The sequence below is a fragment of the Diadema antillarum genome, unplaced genomic scaffold (assembly GCF_040938485.1).
Source record: "Diadema antillarum isolate AM-2024a unplaced genomic scaffold, OU_Dant_1.0 scf00000111, whole genome shotgun sequence".
Taxonomy (NCBI): Eukaryota; Metazoa; Echinodermata; class Echinoidea; order Diadematoida; family Diadematidae; genus Diadema; species Diadema antillarum.
In genome coordinates, this window is record NW_027271000.1 from 266,566 (window position 1) to 285,867 (window position 19,302).

Below are 19,302 nucleotides of genomic sequence, written 5' to 3' on the forward strand. Positions count from 1 at the left end.
TAATTTGCTCTCAGCCAAACAGATGCAAGGATTTCAGTATCTTAAAACAGTTGTCAGTGACTGATGAGGTTCATGAAATGCTGCCCTGATTGCACTCTATATGGTCACTTATTTCATAACTGCATTCCTTTTTTTAACCTCGAAAGAAAGAAAAAATCTGCATTCTTTCCAATCACTTGACTCCAATTAGTTACATGTATGGTACAAAAATAAGAAATTCACTGCTTTTTAGGAAGCACTGACTGCATCACCAAATATCAAATAGCAAACTTGCAGTCAGTTTAAACGCATGACAAAGTCCAGTACATACTTTTCTCTTTTAGGCACAAGCATTCAACTATAGATTGTTTTGAAATCACTTTGCCATATCACACTTCACTCTCTTGTAGTGTTTTTTTTTCCCCTACCTTCTCTCCCCTTTCTGTTCTTTTCTATTCTCCTCTTCATGCTTCTATTTTTTTTTTATAAGCCTTGGGCTAACACATGCAATCACAGGCATGCTGCATAACAAACAGGAATTGGGGCATTATGGTACATTACAAGTCAGTAAAAAAAACATCTTGAAGACACCTTCCAGTAGTAATACAGATGTTCGCTGACAGTCGGTGAATTCAGTTTACTTCAACAGTCTGGAACCGTAGCGGAGGATCATGAGGAGACTGTAGATGAAATTAGAGATCAAAAGTACACACAAACAGATACACACAAACAAGATTGTTATTTAAATTTTGTTGTGTTGTTTCTTATCGTAGATAGAGACAGCATTGCACATTTTCTTTTTTCTTTAAAAACAAAGAAATCACAAATACTTGCTGATAAGATGTATGCATGATTTTCCATCTATACAACATTAATAAGAGGGGGAAATGCAATGGAACTGTATGTTTGAAAGTACAAAGGCCTCAGACATAGCTGTTGTGCAATTACAATAGAATTGTTTTATGGTGGCTCAGGCAGAGCAACAGATGGAGACTACTCACAATTGTTCTAAGAACATATCTTTCAAGTCTGGTTTCATAATTGTTTAGATCTGCTCCAAAACATGGAAATCAAGTGCAGTATACAGTGTATATTGTAGTCCTGATATTCAGGGAAAATTTTGATACACTGTAGGAGAAAAATATTAACTGTAGAGCTGTGTTTCACAAACTACAACAAAATTGTTACAAAAATATTTACTTCCCAAACAATAAAATAATAGAGCTCTGTGAAATTAATCATTTGCAATGGTTTTGGCACTCTGTAAACACTCATGTATGAGTGAACCCTGACTTATGGGGCAGGAAAAACAGACAAATAAACATGGACATGTGTACTTGCATTTGTGTATAAAGTGCACCCCCCGCCCCCAAATTTCAATACTTTTCAGCACACACAAAAAAGGTGCACCTTATACACTCAGCAAATAAAAGAAAGTAAACACTTTTTCGATTTCATGATGTTCAAAGAAGACTTTGATGAAAATCAATGTATTATATACCATATTAAAGGTAATTTAATTGGCTATCAACCAAGTAGGTCACTAAAGGGCTTATTTACACTTGTTTGTTTTTGTCCTCCAAGGCTCAAAAGTAAAAATTGCAAAAAATTACATATTGTCTTTTTTTGCATTAACGATGATAAAAAAGACCAGTTTAACACAATGAGAGACATGAATAAAATAGCAAACATAATTTTTCGTTCTCTTTATCTCTTTAAAACCTCAAACAAGATCAAAGTGCGAAACTAAGAATAAGAATTGACTGTCAACTCAATTTCAAATCACATAGGGAGTGAGGGCACAAAGATGATGAAATGAACAGAATACCTTTATTTCATTCATTCAATTTAGTCATTTCAGAATTCATGACACAAATTCAAGACCCAAATACAATTTACAATTTTCCTAATTTGAGAAATCAATTCAAAATCGTACCATTTTCGTTCATATTGCTTTTTCTTTCATTTCATATGAATTTGAATTCAACCAACAAAAAAAAAAATAGATCATTTCCCTCCATCATTTTAGCCTTTATTTATCTTTTGGGCTTTAAAGATATTATAGAGATCATAGGTATTTTTGCAACTGAATTCATGCTTTTGGATGTGTTAAATTTGTCTTTTGTTCTTATTGTTACATGGAAGAGCATTTGTGACCCTGCATCACAAAACACACAGAAAGTCGCCAGACATGAAATTTTAGCTAAGAGCATACTCTGAAAGAGCAGACTTTAACCCGTTGAGGACGAGTCCCGAGTATACTCGGTCAAGTGTCTATGGGAAATGCGTTTTGTAGCAAAATCAAACCGTCCTCAACGGGTTAAGCTTTAAAATGATGTATAACTCAAATCAAATCTATAGACTCTCCTAACCTATCTAAATATTGGAAAGAAAGCACACACTCAGGAAAAGTGTGAACTGAGAAAAGAGGCTCTGAAGTACAGTGTCTATTCAAGCGCTTAATCTTTATCAATCAGTGCTGGCTGTGTGATGTATGGGGCAAAAAAACAGGATGTAAACCACGGGAGTAACAACAATGAAGGGATTATCAGATTAAACTGAAATTGAGCATGCCTTATCAACACATTCTGTCCATAATTAATGCTAACTTTCAGAGCAGTAACATTATCCTTTCAAAACTTATTAGAGTTGAAAGTGAAGAATGTGTACAAGGTTTTTAAGAAATGGAAAGGGGACTCTAAAGACACACCTAATCACGCTATTCTACCCAAACAAAAAATGTTCGAAATAAACTGCTCAATAACACACTTTCTTGCCCGTTTTATGATCCCAAATTTTAGCATAATGTAGAAGAAGACTCGCTCTTTCAGAAAATATGAAAAAGTTACTGATCGGCTAGGTTGACCCATTTCACCCTTTTTCAGTCCTCACACAAAATCAGTGTGTGCGACTTTTTGTTCGTTTTGTGATGCGCAGTCACATTTACACCTGAATGACAGCTTGTTCATTTTCGCAATTTTTACTTTTGTGCCTTGGAATAGGTAAACAGAGATATTTACTCATGCGTAAAGTTTCTTCTTTTATTGACTTACCAAGTTGATAGCCAATTAAATTATCTTTCATATGGTTATGATACATTAACATTTAGCCAAAAATTCTATAAGAAATAAAGACTTGAAAAAGTGTTTACTTTCTTTTTTTGCTGAGTGTACATGAGTATTTACGATAATCATTCACTCAAAATGAAAAAAAAAGAAAGAAAAACAACAAAGTCAAAGAGCAACAGGAATAGCACACCTGAGGGATGCCACAAGACCAGCCGGCATGAACTTCCCACTGTTTGAGAACCTGTAACCCATGATCCCACACAACACAGCAGCAGTGCCTGTAAATATCAGAGAAAAAAATCAGATTGACAGCTTATGCTTAAGATAGTTTATTATGCAATTTTTTACTGTCCTTTTATAAGACGTCCAAGCGCAATTACTGTAATTATGTAAAAACCTCACCAAATGCCAAATATGCATAAAGCCACCTTGGTGAAACAATGATTGGAAAATTTAATGCATAGATTCAAAAACAAAAGAAGAAAATATATTCAAGAAAGTACTTAAATCTCGTGCATTTTTCACTTTTCACTTATCTTTTTAATTACCTTTTTTGTAAAGTTTGCTCAATGCAGTTTTCAAGATTCATACCTGATATTTCATCATTACATTGTATCACTCTCTCTTTACCTTCTTCTCCTAAAATTAAAGTTTGTTTCCAAATTCAACAAAAAAATCAAAATAAAATTGCAAGCAGAGAGTCTCAGTAATAGTCTGTATTTAAGGTATATTTATTCCTTTGTCTGTATTCAAAATGTATGCTGTCAATCTATGACCATAAACTAAAATAAAGCATCTAGAATCCCTTCCAGTTTTTAGTTTATTAGATGAATGTACATGTAGCTCTACAGATCTTCAGTGTCAGAAAAATTATAAGTCTCTTGAATCCAGAAGGACTCTCAGCTGTACTTACCAAGAATAGGGTACACATTCATTGGATCTTTTGAAGTCAAAGAAGCCCCATATCCAGCCAAACATCCAAACAGCAGACCAGCCCCAAGAGACATGGTGCTACCTGTGGTTCAGAGGTTTACATGAAAAAAGACCCCACAAATAATGACTTTTGGTAATGATGAACATTGCACTACATTAGCCACTGAACTTAAATATCACGTCATATCACTGCATTACAGAATCTGGGTGACTCTGCACTACCAGTGTTACAAAAATTCACATCACAAGCATCAAATTATGTTTCTGTGTGTGTGTGTGTGTGCGTGTGTGTGTGTGTCTCTCTCTCTCTCTCTTTCTCTCTAACTTCTCTTTTAGAATTCATGCAAAAGACAACAAACTTTACAAAGTACACATTCTTTGATTGGGGGGGGGGGGGGGGGTTCGGGCATTTGAAACCTGTAATTCATAGTATTAGTAATTGTAAATAGGTTCAGCATTCTGTCATCATAAAATATACTTAGCTTCTACTGCCTTGTTAAATTGCCATTTTAAATGCAAAATTACTTCTACTGCCTAGAGAGAGTTTCCCATACTTTGGATGTAACTTTAAACTTCTTTAGGCCTACTATTACTGATCTAGATTCTATTAAAGTTTACCTGCTTTGAGGTAGCCAACTACTCCGCCTATTGCCACGATGGCTGCATATCCGAATCCCAGAACATCTGTCATTTTGTAGATTTTTGAGGCGAATATCTGCAGAAGCTTGCTCCGGCACCCAGCACGTTTGGAACGAGTACCTGTAGCTAAGTCCTACTACACTTGTATTCTACTACAAAACAACAAGCAGGCGAGTGCTACCACCAGGCCACCACTATCAACACAGCCACCAGCAGCATGCAGATCCACAATCAGTTTTATTTATGTCCTCAACGCATCTTCACACACGTAGACCCTGATTACAGTCGAGATCGAGAAGCAGATAAACTTATGAAGTGCCAAAATTAAACAGGGCAGAATGGGTAAAAACTGTTTGAGAGGGGTTTGATATTTTATCATCTTATTTTTAATGTCTATAGAATGTAACTGTGGAAATTTCTTTTGATAACAAATACCTCGAGAATCAAAAAGATGTAAAAATAATAATTATTGACGTGCTGGGCTATAGTAAATTGAAATGATTAGAACAATGTCGGCTTTCCATAGAGTTTTTCTTCCAAAACATGGCGGATAACGTGAAGAAAAAATCTCATTTGCGACATGCAAAAAGACGCATTGAAGCCGTAAATTTCTTGTCCAACATATCTCTAGATGGCAGTACCCCACCATCTTTAATCAAAGGGAAGCAGAGTTTAGAATCTAACAACGCGAAAACCGAAAACAACAGTGATATCAACAACCAGTGCAGTGAGTTTTCGCGCAACAGCAGGAGCGAGCGTGATGTCACCGACGGGGGAGGGACATTCATCGGAGGAGTTCAGGCGACGGGTCAGGGGAGGTCCACTGTTGATACGCCCAACAGCAGCATGCAGTGTAGCACGCGGGTCGCTCGTACCAGAAGCCGTCGAACTTCGGGCGAGAAAAGTCCACCCGTTTCGTCCCACAGATATGACTCGCCTTTCTACCACTCCGGGTAAGCAGATCGCTAACTGGAAAGTAAAAAGCTAAATCAGCCATTGCGTAGATTTCAGTCCTTTATTTCTTGTGTGACTGAAGTAATTTAACTTCATTCTTGACAATTGATAAAGAATGAATGGGGGGGGGGGTGGGAGGGGGAGAGAGCTGAGCTGCTAGCTGGGGAGGCTGCAGTTCCTTGACTTTTAGGCTCTCAAAAAAAAAAAAAAAAATGAAAGAAAGATTGAAAAAAAAAAGCGGGGGCAATTGGGGGGAAATCTCAATACCCATCAGGGGTCGCACTTAACTTTTTTTTTAACTAGCCAGGCGGACTACTTAGAATCAATTTTGACACTGAAGCAATATTTTGGCTAGCCAGACGGACTAGACTAGTATAGTAACTTCAGAATTTTACGATTTTTAGCTAGTCCGACGTGATTTTGGGTGGCCAATGGCCAGCGGACCATCGCCAATTTCGAACCCTGCCCATGACCCATGCCTTCTGTCCACAGCCCTACACGCTAGCTGTTTTATAGCCCCTACCCACCTGGCCCTGGAAAAAAAAAAAAAAAAAAAAAAGGTTATTCTTCAGCCCCTGGCCATTATAATGCCCCCAGAACCTGCTTGATGGAATAATAGAATGATACTGATAGAACTCATCTCCAATGTCTACAGTAGAGCCATACAGGAGTACAGTATGGCACTAAAGCAGATTTGCGACCTTGGTACCTTGATCTGCCACCTTGATGGAATAAGAAAGATGTGCATTGATTGATACCTTTTCATTTTTTGTAAGCAATTAGCCATGTCCTGCCCTCTAACGCATAGAGACAATAATAGTTTTCAGTAAGTCTTTAGAAGAATAACCTCTAGGGCCCTACATAAAAAAAAAAAAAATGCATACAAAGTGTTCCAAGAGGCAATTTTTGTGGATGGCATATTGTTCATTTCTGAAAAACCACACAAATCTTTCATTGTTATTTTAACCTCTGCTCAAACAACCACCCCTCCAAAACTTTTCTATTCTGGATGTTATCCACGGTACACGTTTGTCTTGCAACAATATTCAAAGCAAGATAATACTGATGTGTATAGATCTAACTTTCAAAACTTTCCTCTTACGAGAAATTGGATGGTAGCATAGAAACAATATGCTAAGAACCACCTTTTACTAAAACACTTGATATCATGGAAATGCCTTCATTACTTAGACAAGTGAATTGGAACTTATGCTTGTTGTGAGTTATGTTTTGTTTCATTTTTTATGGCACGGATGTAATAAGTTTACACCCTTCATTATTTTTTTACTTTTATGGAAAACAACCACAGGAGTTTCTCGGGGTCATACAGCGAACACTCCAAACGGCGCCTGTTTCACCACCAGCAGTCGGCAGATTTCTCTGGGTCACTGTCCCAGGTGACGGAGAGTGAAACCTGTATGCTGCCCTCGCATGCCATGTGTCATGTAGAGTCGCCAAAGGAGCGAACGCCTCCCGTGGGCTTCATGATTCCAGTGGCGAGGTCTTACCGCCTGCGTGTGTGTCGAAACGAAAGGTAGCCACTTTCTTGTAATGCATGGTGTGTCAGTGAACTATGCCAGTAAGGACCCATCATACAATGTATGGTGGCTGTTGTCCAACTATAATTACCTGGTAAATTTCCTGTGCATGATTCTGTGAAGCCGAAATAATGCACAGGAGTGCAGGCGAGATGAGCAATCACATCTGCTAAAGAAATAGTAGAGTTTCTTGTCATGTTGTATTTTAGATTCAAAGTATGTTTTGTTTTGTTTTGTTTTGTTTTTCATCAAAAAAAAAGAAAGAAGTAGGAAAAATGAAAGTTCATGAAATGACAAATGATGCATGCAAACCGTCAATTTTAACCCACTGAGGAAGATCTGATTTTACTACATGTATTACTGTACGAGCTGAAATTTTCGCAGTGGTTTTATTTTCGCAAATTTCGCGAATCACCTTTGAACCGCGAAAATAACAACACGCAAAAATAACAACGTGCAAATAAGTAAGTTCAGTGATAGACCCTCGCAACCGCGAAATTAACAACACGCGAAAAAGTCCTCCAAGTAGCAATTCGCGAAAATATCTGTACACGAAAATTTCAGCTCGTACAGTACATGTATACCACATGTTTCCCCATAGACACCTGCCCAAGTATTCGTGGGACTAGGTAGTCTTCAGGGCCGGCGCAGTGTTTTCAAAAGTGTGGGAGCCCACTTCCGGGTTTCAGGAGCTAACAAGCAAAAAAAAAAAAAAAAAAAAAGGCACATCTCTTCTCCCCGTCCACTTCCGTGTTTCTTCAGCTGACAAGCAAAAAAAAAAAAAAAAGGTCCTCAGCTCATCTCTATCCGGCCACTTCCGGGTTTCTTCAGCTAACAAGCAAAAAAAAAAAATTAATAGAAAGGTCTTCAGAGAAAAAACATAACCGTACCGCCGCCATACTTCAAGATCCCTATCTATTTCTATTTTAGTGCCACTTACATACTTCCGGGTTAACAAAAGTGTGGGGGCCCAAAGTGATGACACCTTATGTATTCCTTTGTATGGTGCACAAAAAGTGTGGGGGCCTGAGCCCCCACGGCCCCCACGGCTGCGCCGGCCATGGTCTTACACAGGTTAATGGGAATAGTTTTTTTCTTTCCTGCTCACATTTTGTGCTTTCTTTCCCATCCAGGATGCTGCTCGTCACACCTCGCCATTCTCCGTTTGTGATGTATTCTCTCTTGCCATACACAAGACGAAGCCAGCTTGGAATATACAGGTGAATTTGAAAACTGGCCTCCTACCAACATTGACCCTTAATGCACCCAGGCACTAAGTTTAACGTGCCAAGCTTTTTTTAATCAGTATAAAGTAATCCATCAAAACTTGACTTACTGTAAAAGTGGAAATTTTGGTGGTGTGGAAATTTTCGTGCATTTCGCCAACCAGAAACTAGCGTGAAAATAAAAGCATGTGAATATTATTGCTTGCCATATGCTCCAATACTTACTGTCTTCATTCCGCGGAATTAAAAACACGCAAAACTCTTCTTAACTGTCCAAGTGCAAAAAATTAGTCGCGCAAAAATATTGGGATTGAATGGGATTAGGGCTTTTGGGTAATCTCTCTTCATGGGCAATTAGTGCCAATTTGTGCCGATTCGTAATGAAAACACTCCATCCTGCTTGCCAGAAGACAAACAAAGCACAGCAAAGGTTAAGAAGTTGATGAATCTCTTATATTGTAAGTGAATGGTCACATTTAAAGGGTACTCGGATTCCAAACTGGGACACCTTTTTATCTTATGAACTATACACTATGGCAGGTATGTTTCATTGTTACTATGATAAAGGTGAAGAGGGGATCATTCTACTGCTAAATAAGAACAAACAAAGTTCAGAACTGCTTTGACATGTGTTGAATTTTTGTATCACCAGATTTATTTCCAAAGGTTATAATGTGGAATTTCAATTTCTAATAAAATATTTCTGTATGTTTTTAGCTCACCTGAGCCAAAGGCTCAAGTGAGCTATTGCGATCGCCCTTCGTCCGGCGTCCGTCGTGCGTCGTGCGTCGTCCGTCGTCCGTCGTCCGTCGTCCGTCGTCCGTCGTGCGTCGTCCGTCGTGCGTCGTGCGTAAACTTTTTACATTTTCATCTTCTTCTTGAAAACCCCATGACCGATTTTCATCAAACTTGGCAGGTAGCATCCCTAGGGGGTTAGGAACTCAATTTCTTAAAATGGGCACCATGCCCCACCCAGGGGGCCCCCAGGGGGGCCCAAACCCCCCAAAATTAAGGAATCTGTAAAAATCTTCTTCTCTAGAACCAGAAGTGATAGAGCGAAGTTAATACTATGAGTTAGTACATTGATGACTGTAGTTTCAAGTTTGTTCATGGCAGAATCAGGGGTGCCCCCCTTGGGACCCAGGGGAGGGGGGTGGGGAAGGGTTCTAATGGGGCCTAAATTGTACATTTTCATCTTCTTCTTGAGAACTCCATGACCCATTTTCACCAAACTTGGCAGGTAGCATCCCTAGGGGGTTAGGAACTCCATTTGTTAAAATGGGCACCATGACCCACCCAGGGGGCCCCCGGGGGCCCAAACCCCCCAAAATTAAGGAATCCGCAAAAACCTTCTTCTCTAGAACCAGAAGTGATAGAGCTAGGTTAATACTATGAGTTAGCACATTGATGACTGTAGTTTCAAGTTTGTTCATGGCAGAATCAGGGGTGCCCCCCCTTGGGACCCAGGGGGGGGGGGGGGGTGAGGAGGGGTCCTAATGGGGCCTAAATTGTACATTTTTATCTTCTTCTTGAGAACCCCATGACCCATTTTCACCAAACTTGGCAGGTAGCATTCCTAGGGGGTTAGGATCTCAATTTGTTAAAATGGGCACCATGCCCCGCCCAGGGGGCCCCCAGGGGGCCCAAACCCCCCAAATGAAGGAATCTTTAAAAATCTTCTCTAGAATCAGAAGTTATAGAGCTGAGATAATACTATGAGTGAGTACATTAATGACTGTAGTTTCAAGTTTGTTCATAGGAGATCCAGGGGTGCCCCTCTTGGGGGTAGGGGGGAGGGGGGTGGTTGGAAGGGTCCAAATGGGGGCCTGAATTGTACATTTTCATCTTCTTCCTGAAAACCTCATGATGGATTTTTGTCAAACTTGGCAGGTAGCATCCCTAGGTGGTCAGGATCTCAATTTATCAAACTGGGCACCATGCCCCACCCAGAGGGCCCCAGGGGGCCCCAATTCCCCCAAATTAAGGAATCTTGAAAAAATTGGGCCCTTATTGTACATTTTCATCTTCCACTTGAGAATGCCTCGTCAAATTTTGGTAGAGCTGTGAATAATTTAGATTAGTGACTGCGTGAAAGGTGAACTTGCGATACTCAGGTGAGCGCTAGACCCGCGGGTCTCTTGTTTGGTCTTCTTGTTGTTGCTTGCTGTCTGATATAAGAAGAAATTACTTTATGAATAGAGTATCAGAGAAAATATGGAAAATATATGACATAACAAAATATAGAACTGTCTGGAAAGTTGTAAGAGTTTTACAGTTTCCACATAATAGATTGCCCAAGATGATGTTAAAGCTACACCTTAAATAAGTTTCTTACCAACTAGCAAAATACATGCCTCTCAGATATGGGTGTATTCCACAACTTTGGTTACTACAACTTTTCACGTCAGATGTGAGGTTGCAAAAGTAGAAAAAATATTTATTTTGCTCTGATATTGGTCCATCACTTGTTTCTCCTCTTCAATACTTATGTCACAACTTTGATGATTTAGTAGCACACTGTACACTGGCATTCATAAAGATTAATTGCTCTTCCACCTCATACATGTATTCAGTCATCATCGTGAGTAGATTTTCATATTTCATGATGCAGTAACAAATCGGCAGAAGTGCACCACAGGTTAAAGATATTTTTCATTCTCCATGGGCACTTCGAAATACGTAGGTTTATAGGAAGGCACTATTTTGAGCTCATAAAGTGTCTTCTATCTTTTATTTAGGCGCAATTCTGAGTCTTCGTCATTTGCCCGGTCGAGGCGGACGTCTGGTAGCAAGCCGCTGAGGGTGCAGAGTGATGACTTCCTAGCCAGACTGGATGGGGTGGAGTTAGGAGATGAGGGGACGGTAAGTAGATCTGTCATTACCTACCACCAATTGATGCCTGTGACTGTTGATGCTGCACATTTTCTGTTATCTGTCTGCTGTTGTTATTTTTGCCATTGTTCCTTCTGCTGTTTTAACCGCACTGGAGTCTTAGTTTTTCATGAATAATCACATGTATGTGGCAATGAATTCATTCATAGTAAGGGCATGGAGGTAGCGGTTTCCCACTAATTTAGGTGAGTACAGTGTTAAGAATTCAGAATTCATCATGGCTCTGATAGCAGCATGTGTAAAAGCCATTAAGAATAGACTGGCCTTATATGACTGGATAGCTGTGTTAAGGCCACCGCACACTACACGATCAGACTGGTCTTAAAGTCTTAAGCCAAGCTGGGTCTTAAGACCAGTCGTACCGACCGGACACCGCACACTATACGACCCGACTTTAAAGCGCGCGCAGTGCGCACTGTGTGCGCTTGCATTTTACTGCATTGTGAAAGGCTGAAAGCTTACGACCAGTCATAGAAATTCAACATGTCAAATCTCTATGACTGGCGTTAAGACCCAGTCGTACGACTAGAAACTGGCAAGACTGTGACGTCACACTTTTAGTCTTAAGGTCTTAAGACCGGTGAATCGGGGCAAAATCGTGTAGTGTGCGGCGGGCTTTAAGAAAGCAAAGGCAGTAAGAGAGAAACTAATGGAAAGAGGGATGCATTAATAAATCTTGGGAATGAAAAAAGAAAGTTAATAGATATTATGAGTGATAATTCATGCCCTCTTTTTTACAAAGTTGTTTATATTTTTAAGACTTTTATTGTTGCTCTCCTCAGACGGTCTCCTTCAGCCACTTTCTGGTGCCAACGCGAGATCTGAGTCTGGTCCTCTACCGCAAACACATCCAGGACATGGAGCAGCTATCGTCTGCATCGCCGCACTCTCCTGCCATTCGCAAAATGACCATGAGCAATGTCTCCCCTTTGCAGTGGGATAAAAGTGGGTATTATTTTCTGAAATGTCAACCCATTGATGGTAGTCCCAGGAGACTAGATTTTTCTGTAGTTTTCAAGTCACTTCATACCAATCACATTGTGTTGTATGAATGAAACAATTAACGATTGAATGAATTAGTGGTTGGGTGAATGAATGGATAACTAGACAATTTAGTATAAAATGAATTGGTAGCTGAATAAAGTATGAATGAATGAAGGAATAAATGTAAACGTATTTGTCAGGGAATAATGATAAAGGAGTGAATGGTGTTTTGACTTTAATGTTTTAATGTTTCGTTGAGTATTCAAAGCTTTGATGAGAAATAGCTGAATCAAATTTCTATCAAATTAGAACTACTTGTACAGGTGGCTGTGCACATCAAGATATCTACCACTGACTGAATTTGAACTGGTGGCACTTGTCGATGTTCACAAAGCTGTGACCAAAAGTGTTGACATACCTTAATATTTGTTACCATGCTTTGTAGAAGTTCACATGCAGCTGATCCAGAATTTTGAAGAGAATGAAAAGCATAGCAAAGAAAGATGTGCATTTTGAATTGAGCATGAAATGCAACTAAAATGAAAAGGATTAATTCGATCTACAAACTGCAGGTATATACCAAACTTGGGGTTCTGAACATGTCAAGTCATTCCCTACACACTCATGTTTTCTTTGTATTGTTTTCTGTATTGTTCCAGGAATTTGTTCTAAATTTGACATGATTTGATTTGATCCTGATTTATCTCCTTGACCCCAGCTGAAATTGACCATCATCTCATGGACCATCTCAGTCAGAAGATCTACGACCCGGACGAACTGGATGACCCGGAGCTGAGTCTGGGCAAACACCGGAAGCTTCTCACTTTCTCTTCGTACATTGTGAGTTTTCAAGGGAATTTTCACAGTTCAGAACAGTGGCAGCAGTTTAGTGGGAGAGGTTTTGGAACAAGTTAAAGGAGACCTCAGAATGATTTTCAGATTTTTACATTTGAACAAATATAAATTAGTTATACTGGGTACAGAGTTTCAGAATTTAGAATGATTTAGATGAAGAATAATGTTTTCGAAATTTATAACAAATTGCAATGAACAAGGATGATGACATGGCAGCCTCATCATAGGAATGCATGAGCTGGGGCTCAAGGAAGCAGAACAAAAGGAAGAAGGCATGCATAGGTTATACACAGGTGAACTTGCAAGCAAGCAGTATTGTAATGGAATGACACTACTACATTTCTGAAATATGTGAGGCTTCTATGTCATCATCTTTGTTCAGTGTAATTTGCTTAAGGTTTTTCAGAGTACTGTTTCTCTGCTCAAGAATGACAATAAACTCCACAAATCTATACATGAAGCTGTTGATTTATGTACTACATGATGTGAAATTATGAAAGTCATCCGGAATGCCCCTTTAAGGGAGAGGAGGGGGAGTGGTACAATGTAAAGATTGGAATATCAATTCAAGGCTATAACTTTTGTGACAACAAAACTATGTGCTATTTTACAGCACTTTGTGTCCAGTCTTGTTCAATCACATGAATTTAAAATTGAAAAGATTTTGTTGTGTGATTTTAGAAATAGAGGGATTATAATCTTCACGTATAATGTGAAAAAGCTACAAAGGAAATATTTCATGAGTCACCTGAATTTTGACAGCGAATAATTCTTCATAACTATCCATTTCAATTCATTTCACAACATCCTTGTGATATAGGAGGGGGGGGGCCTCCGAGCCCCCTCCCCCCTCAACGTTCCGCGCGATGTATCGCAATCGCAAAAAGCTATCGCCGCGACGCTTAATGACTTTTTTCTTTCGAGTCTCCCGCATCTTTTGACACCAAATTTGCGACGCCCGGGCGTGCGGTTCCGAAGTTACGCATAAATATGTACATGCATGTCAGACCAAATATTGCTCAGAAACATGAATTCGTGTACAATTTAAATGCAAACTGTGCTTACAGGCAAATTTCATAAAAGCATGATTATTTTGGTGTTTCATTGATTAAAATCAATGAATAACATATTTTCTTGTTCGGAGCGATGTCGCGGACAAATTTCATCGAAAAAACAATGAAAAACATAAAAGTTGAAAAAACAAGGAAATACATAAGAAATTCAAAAAACAATAAAATACTTAAGAATTTTTTTTGATATCACAATTTTTTTTAATTACATTTGCTAAGGACACTAAAAAGAATATTTGCACAAAAAATGTGCCTGTTTTGAGCTTTATTTTGTGATTTATACCAAATAGTCTGATTTCATGTATCATTATGCATAAATTAGCATAATTTAGCATAAACTATAATTTTTTTAAGAATTAACTTCAAGGTATTTTAGATTACATCATAGGCAATGTGTGTGCCAATTTTCGTCGCGATCGCGCGGTCGACAGCTGAGATCTGGAAGGGGGGGGCCTGGGAGGCCCCCCCCCCCCCCGGCTCTATCAACTACCTAAATAGCCCGGCCTAGGGTTAAAGGACAAGTTCACCTTCATAAACATAAGGATTGAGAGAATGTAGAAAGAAACTGACACTCTTTCATCTGACTCCAAAAAAAAGGAGTCAGCATTACATGTATGTCATATTCATTTTGTGTAGCATTGTGCCCATTTTAAGTTGTATTTGGGATTTAACTACACTGCCAGGTCTCTGTAGTGGACTACACCAAGCCGTCTGAGCTGAAGAAAGAGCTGAACAACAAATTTAAGGAGCGCTTCCCCAACATTGACCTCACCCTCAGTAAACTGAGAAGGTAAGACACTCCTTGATTACTGTCAAATGAGGAAAGTTCACGTGCATATAATTTTGTGAATTTCGCAAGAGCCAAGATAATGATGATGATGATGATCCACAGCATTTGTATAGCGCCATATATCTGTTATAGAAGCATTCAAAGGCGAAAGTTCTTGTCTACACTATATGCATTGAATGTTAGGGGCGACTCGTAAAAATTTCATCCTGCGGAAAAGACCGTCGGATCCAATTAGCAATAATTATATGCTGCAAAAATATTGTGTTTTACCCCAGACTTTCTTATGCTGCATAGTGGTTCTTACTAGAATTGAATTTACCCCAGATATGATTATGTATATTCAGTGAATGCAGAAATATTGGTAGTACACATTAGGGAAGTTCAAAAATTCATTCAAAAGTTACACATTTTCAAAGGTTTGGTTAAATTTGTGTTTCTTAACCCATTAAGGATAAGTACTGAGAATGATATAGCAAAATCAGTCCGTAAGATGAGCAGGTGAACGACCACCTTTTTCCTGTCTCAAATATTTTATTCTTATTAAATTCATGTACTAGTATTTTATTTTGACTTGTGCAATGAAATAAATAATGGAGGTATAAAAGAGGAAATTCTAAAAGAAAAAGAAAACCCCAGACACTTACTTTTGTATATTACATCTTAACCCTAAAAAGGCCGGGGGGGTTGAATCAACCCCCACCCTCGACATTTTTCGCGACTTCTCCGCCGCGCGAAATTTTTTGACCGCGCCGTTCACTGACTTTTTACTTTCAAGTCTTGCGCATCTTTTGACACCATTTTCGCGAAAATCGCGCATACCGTTACGACGCTGCATGACGTTTTATACATGCCTGTCAGGCCAAAAATGGCTCAAAAACGTGATTTTGTGTATAAAGTCTATGCAAATGGAGTTTTCTCTTCTTATTCATAAAGATATGATTATTTTCACTTTTATAGGCTGAAACTAATTAATTTTAGCATAATTATGCTCGAAATAGGTTCTGTCATAAATTTTGCGGAAAAAAAATGATAAAACAGAAGGTCGAAAAAACAGAGAAATACATAAGAAATTCATAAAACAATAAAATACTTAAGAAATTTATTATGATACCAATTTTTTTTTTCAAGTACATTGTTAGGAATGCTACAAAGAATGTTTTCACCAAAAATGAAAATTCTAGGAGCTTTAATTTCTGATTTAGAGCAAAATGTATGATTTTATGCATATATTAACATAATTAATTATTATGACGAAAATTTCCATTTCTTTTTGTATAGCGTGGTAGAATACGCCACAGGCAATGCACGTGCCAAATTTCATGGCGATTGCGCGATCGATGGCCGAGATCTCGGGGGGGGGGGGGGGGTTGAATCAACCCCTCCCCGGCCACAGAACACCCAAAAAAGCCCGGCCTGGTTAGGGTTAAAAAGTGTGCAGTAGTTGAACAGATATTTAATTGGGACAATTGTCGCGTATTTGGGGGATGTGTGGATATCTCTTATGAAATTATCGAAAGGCCAAATTTTTCCCTGTCCACCATGCATTCATTTTCTGAGCAGCATCAAGTATTTGACTTTGATTTGTGCAATGAAATAAATTTTGGAGGTATCAAAGAGGAAATTCTGAAAAAAAGAAAAACCCAGACACTTACATTACATCTTCAAAAGTGTAGTAGTCGAACAAAAGTGATTAGAACAATCATCACATATTTGACGATGCATGAATAAATTTTGTGAAATTACCCAAAAGCCAAAATTTTGCTGTCCACCATCCTTTCTTCTTCTGAGCAGCATCAAGCGTGAGATGAGGAAACTTGCCCTGGATGTGTGCTCCCTTGACCCCTGGATCCTTGCCGCATCCTATGTCTACTACGAGAAGCTTGTCATCCACCGGAAGATCAACAAGGAGAACCGGAAGTCTTGTGCTGGTGAGACAGAGCGCACTGACTGACTGATACCTTTAATATTCTAGGAAATTATCTTGTGACACTAGGAAAATAGTTATAAAAAAAGAAGAAGAAAACTGGACAATTGAAGTTTACGCTTATAACAAATATTCAGGTGAAGGGCAATTACCCCTTCCCCTTCCCCTTACCCTAACCCTAATCCTAATCCTGAACCTAATCCTAACCCTTACCCTAACTCTAACCCTAAACCTAACCCTAACCCTAATCTTTATGCAAACCTTGGGGGGGGGGGGGGCTTTAATTTCCGTCGGGAGGTAATTGTCATGATAAAAACGCAAATATTCCGTAAGGTTGAAGTAGAAGTTGACAATATGGATGGGGTTAAAAAATTTCAAATGAAAATGGGGAAGTTCGATAAGTGTCGATTTGAGCTACATAAAGATATTAGTAAAGTCTTATGTTTTTTCATTGCCTTATATATGCATGTGTTATGTTGCATGCCATATCAATGTGTTCACACTCTAATTTGGCGAGCCATGGACATGGGTAGAGATGAATTATATCAACCTCGCCAAATATCATCGGATTAATTTTGTGTTCATTCAGGAACATGTCTCCTGCTAGCTGCCAAGCTGAACGACGTCAAGGGGACTGACCTACAGACTGTGTTCAAGGTTCGTACGCTGAGTCACAGACTTACAGTATGCTTCTAAACCATGTTCAGGTGTTTAAAAAAAAAGAAAATTAGTGTAAAGTCGGACAAACAAAATGAAAGATGCTTCATCAAGCCTAGACGTAAAATTAGAAACTTCTTAAAACTGTTAGTGTCACAGTTTTTCACAAAATGCTGATATTAGTAGCTGATATTAGTAGTAAATGTTAAAGGGACTGTACAGTACTGGTTGAGGTGGGGATTCATGTTTTGAACATTCCTAAGTGAGATAATGAGAAACCTCTTATTTGTGTGAAATATGAAAGAGCATGTAATTTTAAGGATTCAACATTTATTTGATGAAAATTGGTTTTCAAATGGGCGAGATATCCCAAAAAGTGATAATAATAAAAGGCGACAGGCCACGCCTTTTATTGGGATCTCTTTGTTTCACCTTGTTTTTGGATATCTCAGCCATTTCAAAACCGATTTTCATCAAATAAACTTTTGATACCCCTTAGAATTGCATGCTCTTTGACATCTTATAGAGTGGTTTCTGAATATCTATCAAAACGTTAAAAGCTAAATCCTCACCTCAACCAGAACTGTACACACCCTTTAACATTATAAGTTGTCATTATAATTGTTATGTATATTATATATATTATGTATGTACTGAAAAAGTGGATATTTTTGAGCAGGTAATTTTTGGCGCTCGGTCTGCCAAGTTGAGTTCAACTCATTTTCAATTCTGTGGAATCAAGACATCATGTACTGGAACATATGGCAAGCAAAAATGTTTGCATGCTTTCATTTTTTCGTGCTAGTCTCAGGTTTTGCGAAATGAGCAGTAATTTCAACACAGCAAAAATTTCCACCGTTGTTTATTATTCAAAGGTACAATAAATCTTGCTATCATTCATGATGTAACATTATATGAGAAAAATGAAATGGATTGAAACTAAACTTAACTACATGATTTTGCAATTTACATGAGATAATGATGCCATTACATAGCACATCTTCCATATACAAATTTCCACTAAGTTCATGTATATATTACTTTCTCAACATTGTAGAATTTATTGAATTCATTTGTAGATTTTTTTTTGTCATCTCCGAAAAACTTTGTCAATGTCTAGGTTTCGATATATTTTCCTTACTGTAGCCTATGTACCTTCACCATCTCGCTAAAGAAGTCCATTTATTTGTTGTTGTTTTTTTAATTGCCTGATCTGATTTTTTTGTTGGTTAATCTTTAGGAAATTGAATCTACATTCCGTGAGAGTCGCAAGACGCTGATTGCCTTTGAGTTCCCGATCCTGGTGGCGCTGGAATTCTCGCTCCATGTACCAGAGCATGAGGTCTTGCCGCACTACAAACGCATCATTCAGCAGTCCTGACGTATGGAACATATGAGATTCTCCGACCCCCGACCCCTATTTCTTTCTTTGATTATCAATCCTTAAGTATGGGGCAATACTTTTGCTTTTCAAGCTTTTCTCGTTTTCCCTTGTGCAAGGTTCACTTCAATTGTAGGCGAGTGTGAAAGAAAGTAAAATACTCCTGATTAGAGTCTGAAACTGATTCTTTTGCTTGAAACAAATGAGCAAACCATAGTAAGAGTAAAGTATGTCCTGCTATCATTGTAGATAGTGTTAATTTGCTAGTATCCCAAATTTGTTCTAGGTTTACAGAAAACTGACGTGCTTGTGATGTCACAAGCATAATATTTTACATTGACTCTCAGCTAACTCAAAACATACACCGTCTCACCAATAAAATCCTGTTGATTGCATGCTTCTCTGTAAGTTC

General features: G+C 38.6%; 2 protein-coding genes across 2 annotated transcripts; one reads left to right on the forward strand and one right to left on the reverse strand.

Moving 5' to 3' along the window:
- Window positions 1-406: 406 nt before the first annotated feature.
- LOC139719459 (transmembrane protein 14C-like) lies at window positions 407-4,843 on the reverse strand. Its single transcript, XM_071630873.1, has 4 exons — window positions 4,599-4,843; window positions 3,961-4,062; window positions 3,238-3,325; window positions 407-659 (listed from the first exon to the last, which is right to left on the reverse strand). Exons 1-4 carry the CDS (start codon window positions 4,669-4,671, stop codon window positions 617-619), a joined length of 306 nt encoding a protein of 101 aa, XP_071486974.1. The 5' UTR covers window positions 4,672-4,843; the 3' UTR covers window positions 407-616.
- A 319-nt stretch (window positions 4,844-5,162) lies between these two features.
- LOC139719460 (CDK5 and ABL1 enzyme substrate 2-like) lies at window positions 5,163-18,907 on the forward strand. The gene is made up of 10 exons (XM_071630874.1): window positions 5,163-5,572; window positions 6,883-7,107; window positions 8,245-8,331; window positions 11,076-11,199; window positions 12,012-12,174; window positions 12,932-13,053; window positions 14,822-14,928; window positions 16,720-16,856; window positions 17,442-17,509; window positions 18,750-18,907. The coding sequence occupies exons 1-10, from the start codon at window positions 5,163-5,165 to the stop codon at window positions 18,888-18,890; spliced, it is 1,584 nt and encodes a 527-aa protein (XP_071486975.1). The 3' UTR covers window positions 18,891-18,907.
- Window positions 18,908-19,302: the final 395 nt, after the last annotated feature.